Source organism: Hylobates moloch, unplaced genomic scaffold (genome assembly GCF_009828535.3).
Source record: "Hylobates moloch isolate HMO894 unplaced genomic scaffold, HMol_V3 SCAFFOLD_6, whole genome shotgun sequence".
In the NCBI taxonomy this organism is placed as follows: domain Eukaryota; kingdom Metazoa; phylum Chordata; class Mammalia; order Primates; family Hylobatidae; genus Hylobates; species Hylobates moloch.
The window spans coordinates 79,992,697-80,012,799 of record NW_026652281.1 but is presented as its reverse complement, the minus strand read 5'-3'; the positions used below and the strand labels follow the sequence as shown (position 1 = coordinate 80,012,799).

General features: G+C 54.9%; 2 protein-coding genes across 6 annotated transcripts; both read left to right on the top strand.

The window, feature by feature from the left end:
• The first annotated feature begins 3,561 nt into the window (after positions 1 to 3,561).
• On the top strand, positions 3,562 to 13,419 carry SPNS1 (SPNS lysolipid transporter 1, lysophospholipid). 3 transcript variants are annotated; one of them, XM_058440851.1, is made up of 13 exons: positions 3,562 to 3,647; positions 3,885 to 4,176; positions 4,279 to 4,344; positions 6,690 to 6,826; positions 7,887 to 8,038; positions 8,137 to 8,203; positions 10,198 to 10,343; positions 10,632 to 10,787; positions 11,085 to 11,274; positions 11,584 to 11,649; positions 11,915 to 12,013; positions 12,533 to 12,704; positions 12,952 to 13,419. In XM_058440851.1, exons 1-13 carry the CDS (start codon positions 3,564 to 3,566, stop codon positions 13,044 to 13,046), a joined length of 1,722 nt encoding a protein of 573 aa, XP_058296834.1. In that variant the 5' UTR covers positions 3,562 to 3,563; the 3' UTR covers positions 13,047 to 13,419. The 3 variants fall into 3 exon arrangements, with proteins under 3 accessions (XP_058296834.1, XP_032011639.1, XP_032011638.1); XM_032155748.2 differs by having other exon boundaries at positions 3,583 to 3,843; positions 3,968 to 4,176; positions 12,952 to 13,375; XM_032155747.2 differs by lacking the exon at positions 3,562 to 3,647 and adding an exon at positions 3,823 to 3,843 and having other exon boundaries at positions 3,972 to 4,176; positions 12,952 to 13,375.
• Positions 13,420 to 13,567: 148 nt separating this feature from the next.
• On the top strand, positions 13,568 to 19,877 carry LAT (linker for activation of T cells). Of its 3 annotated transcripts, XM_032155835.2 has the most exons (13): positions 13,568 to 14,282; positions 14,478 to 14,505; positions 14,608 to 14,642; positions 14,889 to 14,970; positions 15,114 to 15,178; positions 15,271 to 15,300; positions 15,388 to 15,451; positions 15,543 to 15,637; positions 17,043 to 17,096; positions 18,601 to 18,663; positions 18,848 to 18,913; positions 19,007 to 19,093; positions 19,263 to 19,853. In XM_032155835.2, exons 1-12 carry the CDS (start codon positions 14,183 to 14,185, stop codon positions 19,084 to 19,086), a joined length of 762 nt encoding a protein of 253 aa, XP_032011726.1. In that variant the 5' UTR covers positions 13,568 to 14,182; the 3' UTR covers positions 19,087 to 19,093; positions 19,263 to 19,853. The 3 variants fall into 3 exon arrangements, with proteins under 3 accessions (XP_032011726.1, XP_032011730.1, XP_032011729.1); XM_032155839.2 differs by lacking the exon at positions 17,043 to 17,096 and having other exon boundaries at positions 15,117 to 15,178; positions 19,263 to 19,877; XM_032155838.2 differs by lacking the exon at positions 17,043 to 17,096 and having other exon boundaries at positions 19,263 to 19,877.
• The last annotated feature ends 226 nt before the right edge of the window (positions 19,878 to 20,103 follow it).

The window sequence follows — 20,103 nt, the reverse complement described above, 5'->3', positions numbered from 1 at the left end:
GGCGGATCACCTGAGGTCAGGAGTTCAAGACCAGCCTGGCCAACATGGCAAAACCCTGTCTTTACTAAAAATACAAAAATTAGCTGGGCGAGATGGTGGGGGACTATAATGTCAGCTACTTGGGAGGCTGAGGGAGGAGACTCACTTGAACCGGGAGGCAGAGGTTACAGTGAGCTGAGATCATGCCATTGCACTCCAGCCTGGGCTACAGAGTGAGACTCCGTCTCAAAAAAAAAAAAAAAAAGTAAACTGGTGAAAGTACAGCTACTCCATAGACAGAGTAGGACATTCCTGAAAGTAAGAGGAGGAAGGCATCCACCTTATGTACAAGACTCATATATATGGGGAGATGTGCTCTGCTACAAGGGTTTGTGATAAAGGATTTTTTTTTTTTTTTGAGATGGAGTCTTGCTCTGTCGCCCAGGCTGGAGTGCTGTGGCGCGATCTTGGCTCACTGCAACCTCCGCCTCCTGGGTTCCGATTCAAGCAATTCTCCTGCTTCAGCCTCCTGAGTAGCTGGGATTATAGGAATACGCCACCATGCCCAGCTAATTTTTGTATTTTTAGTAGAGACGGGGTTTCACCATGTTGGCCAGGCTGGCCTTGAACTCCTGACCTTGTGATCCGCCTGCCTTGACCTCCCAAAGTGCTGGGATTACAGGCATGAGCCACTGCACCCGGCTAATTTTCTTAATTACTATATTTAGCAAGAATCAATATTGTTATCTTTAAAGCAAAATTAGGAATGCTTTGTTCTCCATATATTGGGATATCTGGACACTCCCAAGTCTGGGTCTGTTTAGTAAACATTATTATATTATTATTATTATTTGAGATGGAGTTTTGCTCTTGTTGCCCGGGCTGGAGTGCAGTGGTGCTCTCTCGGCTCACTGCAACCTCCGCCTCCCAGGTTCAAGTGATTCTTCTGCCTCAGCCTCCTGAGTAGTTGGGATTAGAGGTGTGTGCTACCATGCCCGGCTAATTTTTTTTTTTTTTTTTTTTTGAGACAGTGTCTCACACGGTTGCCCAGGCTGGAGTGCAGTGGCATGATCTCGGCTCACTGCAGCCTCTGCCCCCTGGGTTCAAGCAATTCTCTGCTTCAACCTCCCGAGTAGCTGGGATTACAGACGCCCACCACCGCGTCTGGCTAATTTTTTGTGTGTGTTTTTAGGAGAGATGGGGTTTCACCATCTTGGCCAGGCTGGTCTTGAACTCTTGACCTCGTGATCCACCCGCCTCGCCCTCCCAAAGTGTTGGGATTACAGGCGTGAGCCACCGCGCCCAGCCTAGTAAACGTTATTGTTTCCTTAACCATAAACATGTCGAGTCTAGGAATGCCTTACTTTCTGTAATTCAGTCCAGCAAGTCCCAGCCTTATTTTCCTAGCCCTCACTCAAGATGGAGTCACTCTGGTCCGAATGTCTCTGACAGTTCATTCCTTTTTATTGCTAAGCTATTCCCCATTGTATGAATAGATTATGCCCCTGTTGATGGACATGTGTATTCTTTTCATTTTTGGGCTATTATGAATAATGCGTTTATGAACATTCATATACAGGTTTTTGTTTGGACACATTTTCATTTCTCATTGGTGGTTACCTAGGAGTGGAATTGCTGGGTCATGTGGGAAGTGTATATTTAACGTTTATTTATTTAATTTTTTTGTAGAGATGAGCCTTGCTTTGTTGCCCAGGCTGATCTTGAACTCCTGGGCTGAAGTGATCCTCCCACCTCAGCTTCCCAAAGTGCTAGGATTACAGGCATGAGCCACTGTGCCTGGCCAAAAACACAATTTTTAAAATGGACAAAAGAGCTGGGTGCAGTGACTCACACCTGTAGTCCTAGCATTTTGGGAGGATGAGGTGGGAGGACTGCTTGAGTTCAGGAGTTCCAGACTAGCCTGGACAACATAGCGAGAACTCATCTCTACAAACATAAAAATTAAAATGACACTGGGCATGGAGGCTCACCCCTGTAATCCCAGCACAGTGGGAGGCTGAGGCGGGCAGATCACTTGAGGTCAGGAGTTCAAGACCAGCCTGGCCAACCTGCTGAAACCCCATCTCTACCAAAAATACAAAAAATTAGCCGGGCGTGGTGGCACATGCCTGTTATCCCAGCTACTTGGGAGGCTGAGGCACAAGAATTGCTTGGACCCCGGAGGTGGAGGTTGTAGTGAGCCGAGATCCCGCCACTACACTCCAGCTCCGGCCTGGGTGACAGAGCAAGCGTCTGTCTCCAAAAAAAAAGAAAAGAAAAGAAAAAAAAAAGAGTTCTTTACATGGATACAAGTCCTTTGGCAGATAGATGCTTTGTAAATATTTTCATTCAACCTATGGCTTGCCTTTTCACTTCACAGGTGCAATTTACAATGCATATCACTCTCTGGATAAGCTCCACGAGGGAAGGGAGTAATTCTGCCTTTCCCTGAAACCTGGTAAAATGCCAGCCACATACATGTTCAATAATATTTTGTTGACGGAATTAAATGGCTGCAACCTGAAGTTCCTGTTCGCCAGGGGAAACCAAGCTTAAGGTTCTGAAACACGAGGCACCTAATATGGGGGGGTCAAAGCCAATTATGGGTATTCGGACTCGAAATAGTTTCTAACAAGGCGTTTTGGGGTGGGGGGATGCTCTCCCCACGAGATTCCAGAATTTCAGTAGAGGGCCTTCAAGGGCTGGTTGAAAGGTGGGTCTTGAAACTGTATTTGCACAGAACTGTACTAATTTTACTTAGAGTGCTTTATTAGATGTAGCTTGGAGATTATAGGGTGCCACTTAAAAACCACTCCAAGTTATCCCTTTGACCCCAGTCCGGCAGATGGGAGTCTCCTTAGGCTAGGAGCCCCTGCCTGCCCTACAAAAGCCCACCGGAGGGCGCAAGGGCTCCAATCCCGATTGGAGTGAGGAAAAAAGTGCTCCAGGAGCGGCGGGTGGAGACGCTTCCTTTAATAGGTATTTAAGTGTCCACGGTGAAGGCTCAGGAGTTTACAAGGCTAGCAGGGTTGGGGAATCTCAACAAAGGGCGGGGCGTTGCTCAAGCTCCATCCGTCGGTCCGTCCATCCCTCCGTCCCTCCATCCCTCCATCCATCGCGCTGCTCAAGCTCCATCCATCCATCTATCCATCCATCCATCCATCCAACCATCCTTTACTGAGAGTAAAAAGCCGCCAACCAGACCCTGGGAGGAAGAGAGGATGATGGTTCCCGAGAACTAGGGCTGCTCCTTGGCTTTTAGAGGTATCTACTACTTCCAAAACCTTTTGAGACCCCATTATCCCGTTTGATGAAGCTGGAGTCTGCCACGTGGGGGTTCCAGATAAGACAGCTGAGATTCGGAAGGGCAGGCAACTCCACCTAGTCACCGGGACGCCCTTTTTGACGCTCCAGGGACCGCAGGGTCTGGGAAAGTTCCTGGTTACTCCGGCGACTGGCCGGCCGTCACATGACGTGTGAGCCCGGGCGGAACGCCCAAGAGGCTTCCGTAGTCAGGTGGCAGGTCACGTGTCGAGGGCTTGCCCGCGGGGGACCCCCCCCCTCCACCCTGGCTCCTGCGTCACATGACCGGCTTTAAGCAACATGGCGGCTGCTGTGGTGCAGCGCCCGGGCTGAGAGACAGCAAGTGCAGCGGGCTCCTACCCCGGGTGAGGGGTGGCCTCCGCGTGGGATCGTGCCTTCTTCAGCCCGCTCCTGTCCTCGACATCACGTGTATTCCGCACGTCCGCTCCGCGCTGTGTGTCTACTGAGACGGGGAGGCGTGACAGGGCCCGGGTCCCTTCTCAGTCGTGCTCTGTGCTTCGGGGCAAGCTCCCCGTCTCCGGGCGCACTTCCCTTGCCTAGGTTCGGTCCATCCTCCTTTCTCCAGCCTCCTCCCCTCGTAGGTGGGATCGTCGGTGGGACCGGAGCGCGGGCGGGCGCGGCCCCCCGGGACCATGGCCGGGTCCGACACCGCGCCCTTCCTCAGCCAGGCGGATGACCCGGACGACGGGCCAGTGCCTGGCACCCCGGGGTTGCCAGGGTCCACGGGGAACCCGAAGTCCGAGGAGCCTGAGGTCCCGGACCAGGAGGGGCTGCAGCGCATCACCGGCTTGTCTCCCGGCCGTTCGGCTCTCATAGTGGCGGTGCTGTGCTACATCAATCTCCTGAACTACATGGACCGCTTCACCGTGGCTGGTAGGGACTCACTTTTGGGAGGAAGATAGTCTCGGAGAGGGGAGCCAGGGTCCCGAGGGTGGCGCTGCTTTGCCGGACCATCCTGAATTTTCTCCTTCTCAGGCGTCCTTCCCGACATCGAGCAGTTCTTCAACATCGGGGACAGTAGCTCTGGGCTCATCCAGACCGGTGAGTGGGGACCCCTCCTGGTCACACAGCCGCTCCTCTTTCTGTTCTGTCCCAACTGGGGCCACGCGCTGGCCTGTCTGGGGGCTCATTAATGGAGGTTTTGTGGCCAGTTAGGGGAGGTGATGGCCCTGATGTCGCTCGGGGGTCAGCGGGACACAACATTTAAGGAGGGAGTCAGTTTAGTATAACTAAGTATAACTTCATCCAGGTGAAGACAGACCTGGGTTTAAATCTCAGCTCTTCCACTTATTGTGTGATGGTAGGCAAGGCACTCAACCTCTCTAAGCCTCATTTTCCTTGTCTATAAGATGGAATAAGTAATAACACGAATCATCTCTTAGGACTGATGTGAAGATTAACTAAAAGATTGCCTGTGAAGGGCCTAGTGCAGTGTTTGGCACATGGTAGACACCCAGTAAATAATGGCAGGAGGGTTGGGTGTGGTGACTCACGCCTGTAGTCCCAGCACTTTGGGAGGCCAAGATGAGTGGATCACTTGAAGTTAGGAGTTCAAGACCAGCCTGGTCAACATGACGAAACCCCATCTGTACTAAAAATACAAAAATTAGCCAGGCGTGTTGGCGGGCGCCTATAATCCCAGGTACTTGGGAGGCTGAGGCATGAGAATTACTTGAACCCGGGAGGCAGAGGTTGCAGTGAGCCAAGATCGCACCACTGCACTCCAGACTGGGTGACAGAGCGAGACTCCGTCTCATAAATAAATAAATAAATAAAGGTAGGAGAGGGTGTCTGGAATGGGGAGAGGTGTGTTTTACTTGTTCACAACTTTGGGACTTGTGGGAGAGGCAAAGCTAGAGCGAAGCCCTTTTTCTTCCTTCCCTCCTTCATTCATTTCTCAACCATTTCTGAGTACTCATTGTGTGCCAGGCCTGGAGGAAGTGATGATTACACCTGTAGGACTTTGCTAAGAACTTTTATGCCCCTTGTCTTCTAATCCTTCTATCAGCCAAAAATAGGTGTTATTGTTCCTATTTTATAGAGGAAGTAGGTAGTGATATCTATAGCTTATAAAGAAACTGAGGCTTGGAGAAGAGTTAAGACTTGCCCAGGGTCACACCACCAGTTGGAGGCAGAACGGGAATTTGAAACCAGGTCTTGCAGTGTTCTTTTCTCTACTCCAGGCCAATGAGGAACTGGAGGTATTTGAGGCAAAGTCTGGAGCAATGAGAATGGGATCGTAGGGCAAGGTCTTCAAACCTCTGAAGAGTTGTTGAGTTAGAGCAGCAGCTCTTTCTAGGCAGCTGCATTTATTCACTCTCTTCACATGCTTATTGAGCACCTGTTTTGCACTAGGCTGTGTGTTAAGTGAGTGAAAGAAACACAGTCATGGCCAATACAGGCAAGGACCTTGCCTTGGGAGCTGATAGTATGCTATGCATGAAGGAGCAACAGTCAGTAAAACCCTAAACTAAAGTGGGACAGTTTTCCCATAGGGATAAGTGTTATGTAACAGAAAACAGTCCAGGCACTGTGGCTCACACCTGTAATCCCAGCACTTTGGGAGGCCAAGGCGGGTGGATCACGAGATCAGGAGATTGAGAGCATCCTGGCTAACATGGTGAAACCCCATCTCTACTAAAAATACAAAAATTAGCTGGGCATGGTGGCACGCCCCTGTAGTCCCAGCTGCTTGGGAGGCTGAGGCAGGAGAATCGCTTGAACCTGGGAGGCGGAGGTTGCAGTGAGCTGAGATCGCACCACAGCACTCCAACCTGGCAACAGAGTGAGACTTCGTCTAAAAAAAAAAAAAAAAAGAAAAAAGAGAAAATAGTAAATGTGAGAGTCAGGGACTGGATGTGTGCTCACCTGGGCAGCATGCTTGACCCTTGGCCCTGGGCAAGTATCTGAAGGAACTATGCTCTGTGAAGTTTCAGGGGGGAAAGGAGGGAATGTCCTTGATAGAGGAGACAGCAGGTGCCTAAACCCCTAGTGGTATTGGCCTTGACAATTGGGCCATTGGGATGCAGACAGAGGAAGGGAAAAAGGCTGGCCATGAGTGTGGAGAGGTTGGCAGGGGCTAGATCGGACAGGGGCATTGTGAGCCATGGTATGTATGGAGTTTGGAGCTTGTTTTGGCTAGGTGGAAGGAATTGACAAGTAGTGGGACCATCCATTATACAATGGGAAATCTGGAAAGGTATTCAAGATGGAGATGGACCATCCGCCTGGCAGGAAGGTCTGATGGGCTTCAGGCTGGGATGTGGGGGTGTTGTGAATTCTGTGAGGAGAAGGCAGGCATCTCTTGTGCTTTAGTGGTTCCAGCTGGGGTGGGAGTGGGAGGTAACGGTACCTGGGCTGAGCTGTGACTCTCTGCTTCCCCCTAGTGTTCATCTCCAGTTACATGGTGTTGGCACCTGTGTTTGGCTACCTGGGTGACAGGTACAATCGGAAGTATCTCATGTGCGGGGGCATTGCCTTCTGGTCCCTGGTGACACTGGGGTCATCCTTCATCCCCGGAGAGGTGAGGCCCCAGGCTGGCTCCCGTTTCTGCCCACACCCCCTCCCTGTCAGTCTCTGCTGCTGCTCCTTGGAGCCATGGCAGACTGGGCCTCAGGGACTCCTGCAGTTTCCCTGGTCCATGCCATTTTATACCCCTCCTTGCCTGTGTTAACCTGCCCCACCCCATCCTCTCCCCTTTTCTTCCAGAGCATTCTCTGTCCATCATTCCCTCTTCCCCTGCCCTCTCTCCCTCCTCTCATTCCTGATCAGACTTCCTGAGGGGCCCCAAGAGCGTGGCGCCAGTGTGGGTAAAAGAGCAGCCAGAGAGATGCCGTCACTCTGCCTGCACTTCCTCATGCCTGCTCACCCCTCGAGCGCTGCCGCTGACTTCTGCTCCCACCACTCCATGGACCCTGCTCTTGCCAAAGTCAACAGTGGCCTCCTGGTTGCTAAACACAGCTCCAACTTCCTGGTCCTGTTCATGCTAGGAGCCTCTGGCACTGTTGACCCACTCTTCCTTCCTGAAACTCTCTCCTACCTTTGCGATGCCACACTCTTCTGGTTTTCCTCCTGCCTCCCTGGTTGTTGCTTCCTTGTTCCTTTGAAGCCTCCTCCATCTGTTCTCACTCCACCCCAGAACTCTGTCCTCAGCCCCAGGACCTACGTACTTTCCTTGGGTGACTGTACCCGTCCTTAGCTTCAGGTGTCTTTGGTAGACACATAAACTCCCATCTAAGGTCATTATTCATTAAAAAAAAAAAAAATTAAAAAACTTTCCCCTACCAGGCAAGCAAGAGTTGTCTTATTTAGACCTTTTATTGTCTAGTCCTTGCAATAGCTCTGTGAAAAGTTGTTGTTATCCTCCTTTTGCAGATGAGGAAACTGAGGCTCAGAGAGGTTAAGTTATTTTCCCCAAATCGCAGCTAGTAAGTGGTGGAGCCAGGATGCAAGCTCGGGTCTGTGTGATTCTAAAACCTAGGCATCTCCCGCCATCCCTGCTGCCTCTTGGGAGCGGGCTGGTGAGGTAGCCCGGAGGCTGGCTGCAGGCTGGGGTGCCACCTCTCCCCGGTCTCTCTCCCCAGCATTTCTGGCTGCTCCTCCTGACCCGGGGCCTGGTGGGGGTCGGGGAGGCCAGTTATTCCACCATTGCGCCCACTCTCATTGCCGACCTCTTTGTGGCCGACCAGCGGAGCCGGATGCTCAGCATCTTCTACTTTGCCATTCCGGTGGGCAGGTGAGTGGGCCTGAGGCCTGGGGGAAGGCAGAAGGGCCTGGCGTGGGGGACTGGACTGACTGTCTGTCCCCCCTTTTTCCCCTCTCTCCCTCCCACAGTGGTCTGGGCTACATTGCAGGCTCCAAAGTGAAGGATATGGCTGGAGACTGGCACTGGGCTCTGAGGGTGAGTCTGGTCTTGGCCTGGGGGTAGGTCAGCGACATTCTCACTGATCCCTATTTCCTACCTCTGGACCCCTTCCCACCACCCATTTTTCTTTCAAGAGACAGGGTACTGTTGTGTCACCCAGGCTGCAGTGCAGTGGCGCAATCATAGCTCACTGTAGCCTCGAACTCCTGAGCTCAAGTGATCCTCCCACCTCAGCCTCCCAAGTAGCTGGGACTATAGGTGCCCGCCACCATGCCTAGCTAATTAAAAAAACTTTTTCTTTTTGTAGGCTGGGTGTGGTGGCTAACACCAGTATCCCAGCATTTTGGGAGGCTGAGGCAGGTGGATCACTTGAGGTCGGGAATTCAAGACGAGCCTGGCCAACATGGTGAAACCCTGTCTCTACTAAAAATACAAAAATTAGCTGGGCGTGGTGGTGCATGCCTGTAATCCCAGCTACTCAGGGGGCTGAGGCAGGAGAATCACTTGAACCCAGTAGGCGGAGATTGCAGCAAGCTGAGATTGCGCCACTGCACTCTAGCCTGGGCGACAGTGCGAGACACTGTCTCAAAAAAAAAAAAAAAAAATTTTGCCAGGCATGATGGCTCGCACCTATAATCCCAGCACTTTGGGAGGCTGAGGTGGGCGGATCACCTGAGGTCAGGAGTTTGAGGCCAGCTTGACCAACATGGTGAAACCCTGTCTCTACTAAAAATACATAATTAGCCGGGCATGGTGACGCATGCCTGTAATCCCAGCTACTCGGGAGGCTGAGGCAGGAGAATCGCTTGAACCCGGGAGGCAGAGGTTGCAGTGAGCAGAGATCGTGCCATTGCACAAAAAAAAAAAAAAAAATTTTTTTTTTTGTAGAGACAGGGTCTTTGTATGTTGCCCAGGTTGGTCTTGAACTCCTGGCCTCAAGCAATCCTCTTGCCTCGGCCTTCTAAAATGCTGGGCTTATGGGTGTGAGCTATGTGCCTGGCTCCAAATACCCCTTTTTTGGGGCAGCACTCATTCTGCGGAGACTGCAGGAGGCTGGCTGCCCTCACCTGGAAGCCATGTGCTAGACAGAATTCTTGCGCGGAGGTGACAGAAGCCCATTGTAAAACTGTAAACCCCCTAGAGGCCGGGCGCGGTGGCTCACGCCTGTAATCCCAGCACTTTGGGAGGCCAAGGCGGGTGGATCACAAGGTCAGGAGATCGAGACCGTCCTGGCTAACACGGTGAAACCCCGTCTCTACTAAAAATACAAAAAAAATTAGCCGGGCGTGGTGGCAGGCGCCTGTAGGCCCAGCTACTTGGGAGGCTGAGGCAGGAGAATGGCGTGAACCCGGTAGGTGGAGGTTGCAGTGAGCCGAGATCGCACCACTGCACTCCAGACTGGGTGACAGAGCGAGACTCCGTCTCGAAAAAAACAAAACAAAACCGTAAGCCCCCTAAAGGGGCTGTCTTGGCTTTCTTCCTGAAAGTCCCAGGTGAGCTTCAGTCAGGTAAAGCTGGATCCAGGGCTCCCACACTGCCCTTCTCTTCTGAGCTTTACTTTCCTCTGTGTTAACATCATTCTTAAGGACGTGAGAACTCCAGATGATTATCTTTCCATTTAGCAACACTGGCACCTTGGACCCTGGGGCCATGTTTCTAGGATAGTGTCTGACTAGATGAACGTGCATCATGTGCCCTCTGCGGAACCCGTCACCGAGGCTGGGGTGGTTAACAGTCCTCTTTTTGGCCAAGCCTAGGATCCTATTTAAACCAAGTGGATTGAGAGAACTAGGGGTACTGGTTTCCCAAAAGAAAAGTACCAAAGAGGAAGCAAAGCTAGGCTTGCAAAAATAGGGTGGACCCTAGTGGCAGCCCCCTTCCCCCAAATTGCAGGTTCGGCTTCTTGGAGCAGGCAGTTAACTGGGTATTTTAGGTCTCAGGCTGGAGTTATCTGTACCCCACACTCTCCTCCAGCCCAGGGCTTGAGTGTGTTTCTGCCTGTGCCTATCCTGAAGCCCTCTGTCTCCCAGGTGACACCAGGTCTAGGAGTGGTGGCCGTTCTGCTGCTGTTCCTGGTAGTGCGGGAGCCGCCAAGGGGAGCCGTGGAGCGCCACTCAGATTTGCCACCCCTGAACCCCACCTCATGGTGGGCAGATCTGAGGGCTCTGGCAAGAAAGTGAGTTTATTCCCACCCTACACCACCATCTGAGGCCCCCCTGGCGTCTGGTTTGAGGTTTAAATGGGGATGTTCCTGTTCCTGGCCACACCCCAAGGCCAGGAATTCGGTCGCTACTGCCCCCTTGTGGCAGCTGCTTGAATTACAGGCCCAGATCCTGGGAGCCAGAACCACCTCTGCACCTGGTGTTGTGACCTTACCAAAATAAGCCAGGAAGGGAGAAGAGAGGTCCCCTCCTGCCTCGACACCTCTGTGGGGTCTTACTCTCTCCCTCCCAACTATCTGCAGTCCTAGTTTCGTCCTGTCTTCCCTGGGCTTCACTGCTGTGGCCTTTGTCACGGGCTCCCTGGCTCTGTGGGCTCCGGCATTCCTGCTGCGTTCCCGCGTGGTCCTCGGGGAGACCCCACCCTGCCTTCCCGGAGACTCCTGCTCTTCCTCTGACAGGTGCCCAGATGGGGCTATGCCGGGGGGCCTGCGGGTGGCAGGGCTGGAGTGAAAAGCATCTGTGGCTCAGACCCAGGCAGGAGTTTGACTCCTGACCTCACAAGCTGCCTGCTCTCCTGGAATCTCCGTTTCCTGGTCTAGGAAATAAGTGATGGGATGATGTCTGCCATTCAGGACTGTGTGAACCATGGGGTGCTGTGTCTGTAGGGACCTTGGTTGTGAGGGTGGCTAGGATGGACAGCGTAGGGGCCTTGGCAGGCACAGGGACAAACCCCCATTCCCTTCCCTCACCCCTAGTCTCATCTTTGGACTCATCACCTGCCTGACTGGAGTCCTGGGTGTGGGCCTGGGCGTGGAGATCAGCCGCCGGCTCCGCCACTCCAACCCCCGGGCTGATCCCCTGGTCTGTGCCGCTGGCCTCCTGGGCTCTGCACCCTTCCTCTTCCTGTCCCTTGCCTGCGCCCGTGGTAGCATCGTGGCCACTTATGTGAGTAGCCAGCAGGTGTCAAGGGGGATGGTGTGGGTCCAGGGTGGAGGAGCAGTCAGCGTAATGGCCACTCGAGATGGAATGCCTGGTTTTGAATCACAGGTCTGGCTCTACAGCTGTGTGACATTGGACAAGTAACTTAACCTCTCTGTGCTTAGTTTCATCATGTGTAAAATGGGAATATTAGTAGCACCTGTCTCACCGGTGTGTGGTGAGGATTAAATTAGTTAATAGATGAGCTGGGAACATGGTCAACCTTCCATGTGTTTGCCCTTACTGTCATGAACCCCCCACCCTCTCTTCCCCCAGATTTTCATCTTCATTGGAGAGACCCTCCTGTCCATGAACTGGGCCGTTGTGGCCGACATTCTGCTGGTGAGTGGCTGGGCAGCTCCAGGGTCAGCGCAGAGGCTGATGAGAGCAGAGTTGGGGTCAGGAGTGTTGCCTTTACCCCTCAAAGCCCAGCCTCAACCTACCTTCTACAATAAATAACATCTGTAGCAGACCCCCGGCCTGCCCTGCGACCTCAACCCCAGGCACACCTCTGACCCCGGCCTAGACGGACGGTGGTCTCCTGGCCCCCTGCCTCCTGCCCCCTGGAGCCCAGAGCACCCACTGAGCTCCACCAACTCCTCCACAGTACGTGGTGATCCCTACCCGACGCTCCACCGCTGAGGCCTTCCAGATCGTGCTGTCCCACCTGCTGGGCGACGCTGGGAGCCCCTACCTCATTGGCCTGGTGAGCATTATTTCCTGGCTGGCATGGGGTGGGGGAACTTACATTTCCAGACCTGGCTGGTGTCCTGAGCCTGGGCTGGATCAGAAGGCCTGGCCCTAGTGAAGTGTCTGTGTCCTGTGCGCTGGGCACTTCTCACCTTCCATTGTCAACTGGAGGAGAAAGATTTTGTCTTTGAATATTTCTACCAGTAAGGCCAGGGACCTCACCCTGGTGATCCAAACTCCTCCTTTCTTTTCTTTTTTCTTTTCTTCCTGAAACAAGACCTCACTCTGTTGCCCAGGCTGCAGTGTAGTGGCACGATCATGGCTCACTGCAGCCTCAACCTCCTGGGCTCAAGCGATCCTCCCACCTCAGCCTCCTGAGTAGCTGGGATGATAGGCGTGAGCCACCAAATCTAGCTCAAATCTCCTTCTCTTTCCTGGGCTCCACTTGTCTTTCTCCCTGGAGCTCAGGGGCGTGCCCTCCCTGGCTCATCCGTGAGGCTGACTCCCCTGGCTTTCCTGTCTCCTCTCCCTGCAGATCTCTGACCGCCTGCGCCGGAACTGGCCCCCCTCCTTCTTGTCCGAGTTCCGGGCTCTGCAGTTCTCGCTCATGCTCTGCGCATTTGTCGGGGCACTGGGCGGGGCAGCCTTCCTGGGCACCGCCATCTTCATTGAGGGCGACCGCCGACGGGCGCAGCTGCACGTGCAGGGTCAGTTAGGAGCTGTGCCTGGCCCAGCTTCTTGATCTGCCTGTCTGTCTGTCCATCTGTCTGCCCACTCCTGTGCACCTGGCAGCTCAGTCCACAGCCCTCCCTTTGTTTGGCCTCCAGTCTGTCTGCATCCACCCCTCGGGTGGCTCTATGGCTGCCCCATCCATTTCCCGCTGCCTGTTTGCCCTTCTCTGGCTTTGTCTATCTGTCCATCCAGCTCACGCTGGCTCTGACCCTCCCCCTGCAGGCCTGCTGCACGAAGCAGGTTCCACAGACGACCGGATTGTGGTGCCCCAGCGGGGCCGCTCCACCCGCGTGCCCGTGGCCAGCGTGCTCATCTGAGAGGCCACTGCTCACCTGCCTGCACATCTGCTACAGCTGGCCCTGGGCCCACCCCACGAAGGGCCTGGGCCTAACTCCTTGGCCTGGCCCAGCTTCCAGAGGGACCCTGGGCCGTGTCCCAGCTCCCAGACACTACATGGGTAGCTCAGGGGAGGAAGTGGGGGTCCAGGAGCGGGATCCCTCTCCACAGGGGCAGCCCCAAGGGCTCGGTGCTATTTGTAACGGAATAAAATTTGTATCCAGACCCCAGGTGCCTGCTCTTGTCTTTCTCTGGGTGGCCTCTGATCTTGCACCCCAGGGCTGTCATCACCCCAGGGCTCCTGAAGACTGTGGGTCATTCCTTGGGGCTCTGGGTGAGTCTCTGCCCTTCTGGGCTAGGTGACTGAGATGGGGGACTGCTCTCCTCCGAGTGAGCTGGCTGAGTATGACTGTGAGTCATGCCCCTGCTTCCCTGGAGCCTGTCCCTTGCCTCACAGGCCTGGCTGAGGTGGGAGTGGGCACTGCCCTTTGTACCCCAGAATTCTCACTGTCAGGGCCTCCCTGCTTGCTGCCTCCCCGGGTCCTGGATACGGAGGCCGCGGCTGCCAGCTGGCAGGTGGCTGTCCCCATCTGGGGGGGCCAGCAGACCCTTGGTGAGTGCCTGGGGTGGCTCCCGGGCCTCCTCCTGCCCCCTCCCCACTGGTGGGGTGGGGTGGGAAGGGGGCGGGTGCAGCCGGCTGAGAGCTCGATGATTTCCTGCCCTCGCCTGGTGCTCACCACAGCTTCCTGCCACAGGCAGGCGGGAGGGCGGGCACAGGGAGAGGCGGGCGCTGAGGAGGGGCAGGTAGGGCTGGGACGCAGGGGTGACTGGATCCCCCGACTTCAGCCCAGGCCCTGGTCTGACCACCCTGGGAGCAGGGACTTTCCACAGCCAGCTGGACGCCCACTCAGCCCAGTAAAAGAGGGGACCCATCCCGGGAGCCCCGGGGAGGGCACAGCTGCCTCCTCCCGGGCTCCCCCGCCACCTGGTGCCTACCTGCCCCCTGCCCCCTGCCGGGCCCAGTCCTCACCCGGTCCTCACCCCATCTTCGTCTGGCCTTGGCTCTGCCCTTGAGGGGCCTGGGGGTACAGCCGGCCTGCTCTGAGCTCCCCTGCAGATGGAGGAGGCCATCCTGGTCCCCTGCGTGCTGGGGCTCCTGCTGCTGCCCATCCTGGCCATGTTGATGGCACTGTGTGTGCACTGCCACAGACTGCCAGGTGAGTGGGAAACTGGTGGGGGTGCCCAGGGCCCAGGGACACCGACGGGATCCTCATCCACTCCCAGCCCCTGTGTCTGTCCCGGCTCTGTCCCTGCCTCCGTCCTGATCCCAGTGCCTCTGAGAGTCCCTGGATCCCAGCACCTTCTGCCCTAAGCACCCCCTGTTCCTGCCTCACCAGCCCTCTCTTTCCCAGGCTCCTACGACAGCGCATCCTCAGATAGGTGAGTCTGCCCCGGCCGCACTGGGTCTCCCTCCACACCCCATGGCAGGGCAGGGCTGGGGCTTCTCCTAGCCCCATCCCCAAGCTGTGTCTCCTTTACCAGTTTGTATCCAAGGGGCATCCAGATCAAACGGCCTCGTGAGTACAAGGAGGGTCCCCTACCTTGGGTGCCAGGGAGAGGGTCCCCTGGTGTGGGAGTGAGCGTGAACCTTCAGCCTTCCCCTGCCACCCTGGGGCTGCCCACATGGCCTTGACCTGAGCTGGGAGAGGAGAGATGGCTCCCCAAGGCCTGTCCAGGGTGTGGGGCTTTCAGGAGCTTAGTCTGTTCTTTGAGGCTTTGATGACGTCTGGAGTCCTTCTTTCAACTTGGTTCTGTGTCCTCAGACACGGTTGCCCCCTGGCCACCTGCCTACCCGCCTGCCACTTCCTACCTACCCCTGAGCCAGCCAGACCTGCTCCCCATCCCGTGAGTAGCTGCTCAGCCCCTGCCCCTCCAAACTCCACTCTCCACCCCTTCACTTTTTTGGATTGGGGGCCCCTTTCCCTTTTGCAACTGCTGTTGCCCCCTGAGCCCCACCTCAGGCATGACCCCTGACCTTTGACTCTCAGAAGATCCCCGCAGCCCCTCGGGGGCTCCCACCGGACGCCATCTTCCCGGCGGGATTCTGATGGTGGTAAGTGTGGGGAAGGGTTCAGGCGGCCGGGCTGGGAAGAAGATAGGCCTGGCGTGAGCTGACTCAGTTTCCCTCTCACCCTCTCTTTGAAGCCAACAGTGTGGCGAGCTACGAGAACGAGGGTGCGTCTGGGATCTGAGGTGCCCAGGCTGGGTGGGGAGGCTGGGGTCCGTCCTGGGCTAGGCTGACTCCTGTGTCGTTACCCCCAGAACCAGCCTGTGAGGATGCGGATGAGGATGAGGATGAGGACGACTATCACAACCCAGGCTACCTGTGAGTGGCCAGGTGGGATGTGGGAAGTGGGAGGTGAGGGCTGAGGCTATGCGTCCCCCCTCGCTCACCGGCCCTTTTCACTTCCTTTCAGAGTGGTGCTTCCCGACAGCACCCCGGCCGCTAGCACTGCTGCCCCATCAGCTCCTGCACTCAGCACACCTGGCATCCGAGACAGTGCCTTCTCCAGTGAGTCAGGCATTTGTTTTTATTTTTTAATTTTTTTAGGGATAGGCTGGAGTGCAGTGGTGCCATTGTAGCTCACTGCAGCCTTGAACTCCTGGGCTTCAGTGATCCTCCCAATTAGGCTACTCGGCCTCAGCCTCCCAAGTAGCTGAGACCACAGGCTCATGCCACCACACCTAGCTTTTTAAAAAATTTTTTTTGTAGAGATGGTCTCGCTATGTTGCCCAGGTTGGCCTTAAACTCCTGGGCTCAAGTGATCCTCCCACCTTGGCCTCCCAAAGTGCTGGGATTATAGGCATGAGCCACCATGCCCGGCCCTGTTCTTCTGATTTTCTTAACTTTCTCACTCTTCTTTCCTATCTCTGTATCCTTTCCTTTTATCATCTGGGAGATTTCCTTGTCTGTATTCTTCAACCCTTCCACTGCAATTTTATTTCTCCTATCCAGAAGCTCTTTCTTGTTCTCTGACTGTTCTTTTTTTATAGCCTCCTCTTCTTGTTTCATGGAGGCAATACCATCTTGTACATCTCTAAGGATGTTAATTAGAGGCTGTCTTGTGTGTCCATGTGTGTTTGTCAGTTTTCTTCTGCTTCCTGCACTGCCCTGTTTCCTTTGAGCTGCTTTTCCCTTCCTTATGGTCTCATCCTGCCTGGTCACATCCTCTGGGCTTTTCCTCAATGTCTGGGATTCTTTAGTTTTCTGTTGCTTTGCTCTCTCTGTATATACCTGTCCTGGGGTATCACTTCTATACCCTGGCTTTGTTTGCCATCCAAATTCCTAGTTTGCTCTTTCCTGAGCTCCAGACTGTCTATCCAAGTACTTCTTTTCATTCATTCATTCATTCACTCATTCGTTCATTCAGCATTTACTACGTGCCTCTGCTGGGCTAATGCTATGGATGTAACAGTTAAGGAGGCAGACTGTCCTGATAAAATAGCTGCCTGGGCATGGAGGCTCACTCCTGTAATCCTAGCACTTTGGGAGGCCGAGGCGGGAGGATTGCTTGAGCCCAGGAGCTCAAGACCAGCCTGAGCAACATGGCGAAACCTCATCTTTACAAAAAAAAAAAAAAAAAAAAAAAAAATTGGCCAAGCCTGGTGGCGCATGCCTGTAGTCCCTGCTGCTCAGGAGGCTGAAATGGGCGGATCATCTGAGCCCGGCAGGCGGAAGTTGCAGTGAGACGAGATCATGCCACTGCACTCCGGCCTGGGTGACAGAGTGAGACCTTGTGTTAAAAAAAAAAAAAAGATAAAATAGCTAAGATTCACCGAGGGCCTCCTGCAAGCCTTGCTGAGTCTGACATGAGTTCACTCACTAACCTCACTGCCCTGGGGCTCCTGGGCCTGCCCGCGCCCTCCTGTGCTCCAGTTGTTCCCTTTGTGTGATACAGAGTTTATCTGTTTAACAGCACTGCTGTGTGACAGGCCCTATTTTACAGAGGAGAAAACTGAGGCACAGAGAGGTAAGGTCCCTTGGCTGAGGTTATGTGGTTGGTTAGTGCTGGAGCTGGGATTGAACCAGCCAGTCTTCAAAAACAAACAAGAAACACATAAGAGAACCAAACAGGCTGGGCACGGTGGCTCACGCCTGTAATCCCAGCACTTTGGGAGGCCGAGGTGGGTGGATTACCTGAGGTCAGGAGTTCGAGACTGACCTGACCAACATGGTGAAACCCAGTCTCTACTAAAAATACCAAATTTAGCAGGGCATGGTGGCGGGCACCTGTAATCCCAGCTACTCAGGAGGCTGAGGCAGGAGGGTTGAACTGGGAGGCAGAGGTTGCAGTGGGCCAAGATCATGCCACTGCCCTCTAGCCCTCTGGGCGACAGAGGGAGACTCCATCTCAAAAGTAAATAAATAAAATAAAAGAACCAAATAACCAGGCGTGATAGTTGATGCCTGTGATCCCAGCACTTTGGGAGGCTGAGGCGGGTGGGTCACTTGAACCCAGGAGTTCAAGACCATCCTGGGCAGCATAGGGAGACCCTATCTCTACAAAAATTCCAAAATTTAGCCTGGCCTGGTAGGAGCTGAGGTGGGAAGATCATCTGAGCCCAGGAGGTCAAGGTTGCGGTGAGCTGAGATTGCGCCACTGCACTCCAGCCTGGGTAACAGAGCGAGACCCTGTCTCAAGAAAAACAAAAATAAAAAAACCCCAAATGGCCGGGCACGGTGGCTCACGCTTATAATCCCAGCACTTTGGGAGGCCGAGGCGGGCGGATCACGAGGTCAGGAGATCGAGACCACAGTGAAACCCCGTCTCTACTAAAAATACAAAAAATTAGCCGGGCGTGGTGGCGGGCGCCTGTAGTCCCAGCTACTCGGAGAGGCTGAGGCAGGAGAATGGCGTGAACCCGGGAGGCGGAGCTTGCAGTGAGCCGAGATCGGGCCACTGCACTCCAGCCTGGGTGACAGAGCAAGACTCCGTCTCAAAAAAAAACAAAAACAAAAACAAAACAAAAAAAACCCCCAAATAACATGGATGGTGACAGGCACCATGAAGGGCCGACATGGGAGTGAGACACAGGCAGTGGCTGGCAGGGGGCGGGCGGGGATGGGGGTCAGGGAGGAGGAGGTGCCTGCTGGGCCGAGTGTGTCATGTCCCTTCCACACACGCCACCAAACTCCCACTGTTCCGAGCTGCACTCCGTCCCTGCTCCCCAGCCTAGGGGCTGTGCTGGGGCCTGACCCTTTGTGAGCTCTCCTCAGTCCCGGTCAAGTGGACCTCCTCCCTCCCTCTCCACGGCCCTTGCCCTTGTCCAGGCCACCGTCACCATCACCAACACCATCCTTGCCAGCCTAGAGTCCCCTCTCTTCATTCTGTGGCGCTAATGGGGGTGGCTGTGTGGGGAGCCTCTGGGGTCTACCGTTGGGGAGCGCTGCATGGCTGAGGTTGGGGGTTCTCTGGGAACCTGTGGCCAAGGGTCTCTGGTCACAGTGCTGAGGTGGGGCTGGCTTTTCCACAGTGGAGTCCATTGATGATTACGTGAACGTTCCGGAGAGCGGGGAGAGCGCAGAAGCGTCTCTGGGTGAGTGACCAGTGCTTGTTGGCGCCTGCCCCTGCACCCTGCCGCCCCACCATGCTCTCAGTGTGACCAGATCCCACCCTGGGGCTGCCCACATCCTCTGCCCCCTCTTTCTGGGCGTCCCCTTTCTCTCTCACCCTCCTGACCCCTTTGTGTGGCTGCCCCTCCTTCTGATCTGTCCCCACAGATGGCAGCCGGGAGTATGTGAATGTGTCCCAGGAACTGCATCCTGGAGCGGCTAAGACTGAGCCTGGTGTGTACTGCGGGAGGGGCAGGAGCTGGGGTAGCTGCCTTGGGCTTGGGGGGATAGCTGGCAAGCTGGAGACCAACCTCCCCTCCCCTACAGCCGCCCTGAGTTCCCAGGAGGCAGAGGAAGTAGAGGAAGAGGGGGCTCCAGATTACGAGAATCTGCAAGAGCTGAACTGAGGGCCTGGTGAGAGGCCTGCCCTGTCCCCACCCTGCCCTGGGCCCACAGGCTCTACTCCCTCCCTCCAGGACCTCCTTGCCCAACCCTACCTCTGGCTTGTCCCTCTGTCTCTGGGTACCTGCTGACCCCCGTCAGCCTCCTGATCCGTATCCCTCCCTGCCCTGGTGTGTTTCAGTGGAGGCCGAGTCTGTCCTGGAACCAGGCTTGCCTGGGACAGCTGAGCTGGGCAGCTGGATGTGGCTCTGGGGTCCTCACATGGCGTCCTGCCCTTGCTCCAGCCTGACAACAGACTGAGAAATCCCCCCGTAACTTATTATCACTTTGGGGTTCGGCCTGTGTCCCCCGAACGCTCTGCACCTTCTGACGCAGCCTGAGAATGACCTGCCTTGGCCCCAGCTCTACTCTGTGTAATAGAATAAAGGCCTGCGTGTGTCTGTGTTGAGCGTGCGTCTGTGTGTGCCTGTGTGCGAGTCTGAGTCAGAGATTTGGAGATGTCTGTGTGTGTGTGTATCTGTGGGTCTCCATCCTCCATGGGGACTCAGCCAGGTGCTATGAGTGACAGCAGACAGTGGCTGGGACACCCCCCTTCTGAATGAAGCCTTCTGACCTGGGCTGGCACTGCTGGGGCTCAGGAGACATCGCCCCATGAGACAGTCCCAGGACACGGCAGCTGCTGGCTGTGACAATGGTTTCGCTATCCTTAGACCAAGGGATGGGACCTGATGACCTGGGAGGACTCTCTTAGTTCTTACCTTTTGTGGTTCTCAATAAAACAGAACTTAAAAAATTGTCTAAGCAACTGAAAAAGTTAATATGCAGCACAGCACTTTTGAGACTTTGATGGGTAGGTGACTCACCGGCAGACTTTGCTGTGGGGCGTATTCTGACTCAGTTCGCCTAGGACGTGGCCTGAGACTTTGCATTTCTGAGCCGCTCCTGTGTGATTCTGACGTTGCTGTTCTGTGAACCTCATCCTGAGGAGCAAGGGCATGGTGAGCATCTATTGCCTTTACTTG

Excerpts from the sequence above, each read along its gene's own strand:
- LAT (XM_032155835.2), top strand. The coding sequence starts at position 14,183 with ATGGAGGAGGCCATCCTGGTCCCCTGCGTGCTGGGGCTCCTGCTGCTG. Across the intron at positions 14,506-14,607 it reads GACAGCGCATCCTCAGATAG|TTTGTATCCAAGGGGCATCC; the intron begins GTGAGTCTGCCC and ends CTCCTTTACCAG. Across the intron at positions 17,097-18,600 it reads GAAAACTGAGGCACAGAGAG|TGGAGTCCATTGATGATTAC; the intron begins GTAAGGTCCCTT and ends GCTTTTCCACAG.
- SPNS1 (XM_058440851.1), top strand. The coding sequence starts at position 3,564 with ATGACCGGCTTTAAGCAACATGGCGGCTGCTGTGGTGCAGCGCCCGGG. Across the intron at positions 10,788-11,084 it reads TCCTGCTCTTCCTCTGACAG|TCTCATCTTTGGACTCATCA; the intron begins GTGCCCAGATGG and ends CCTCACCCCTAG. Across the intron at positions 12,705-12,951 it reads GGCGCAGCTGCACGTGCAGG|GCCTGCTGCACGAAGCAGGT; the intron begins GTCAGTTAGGAG and ends CTCCCCCTGCAG.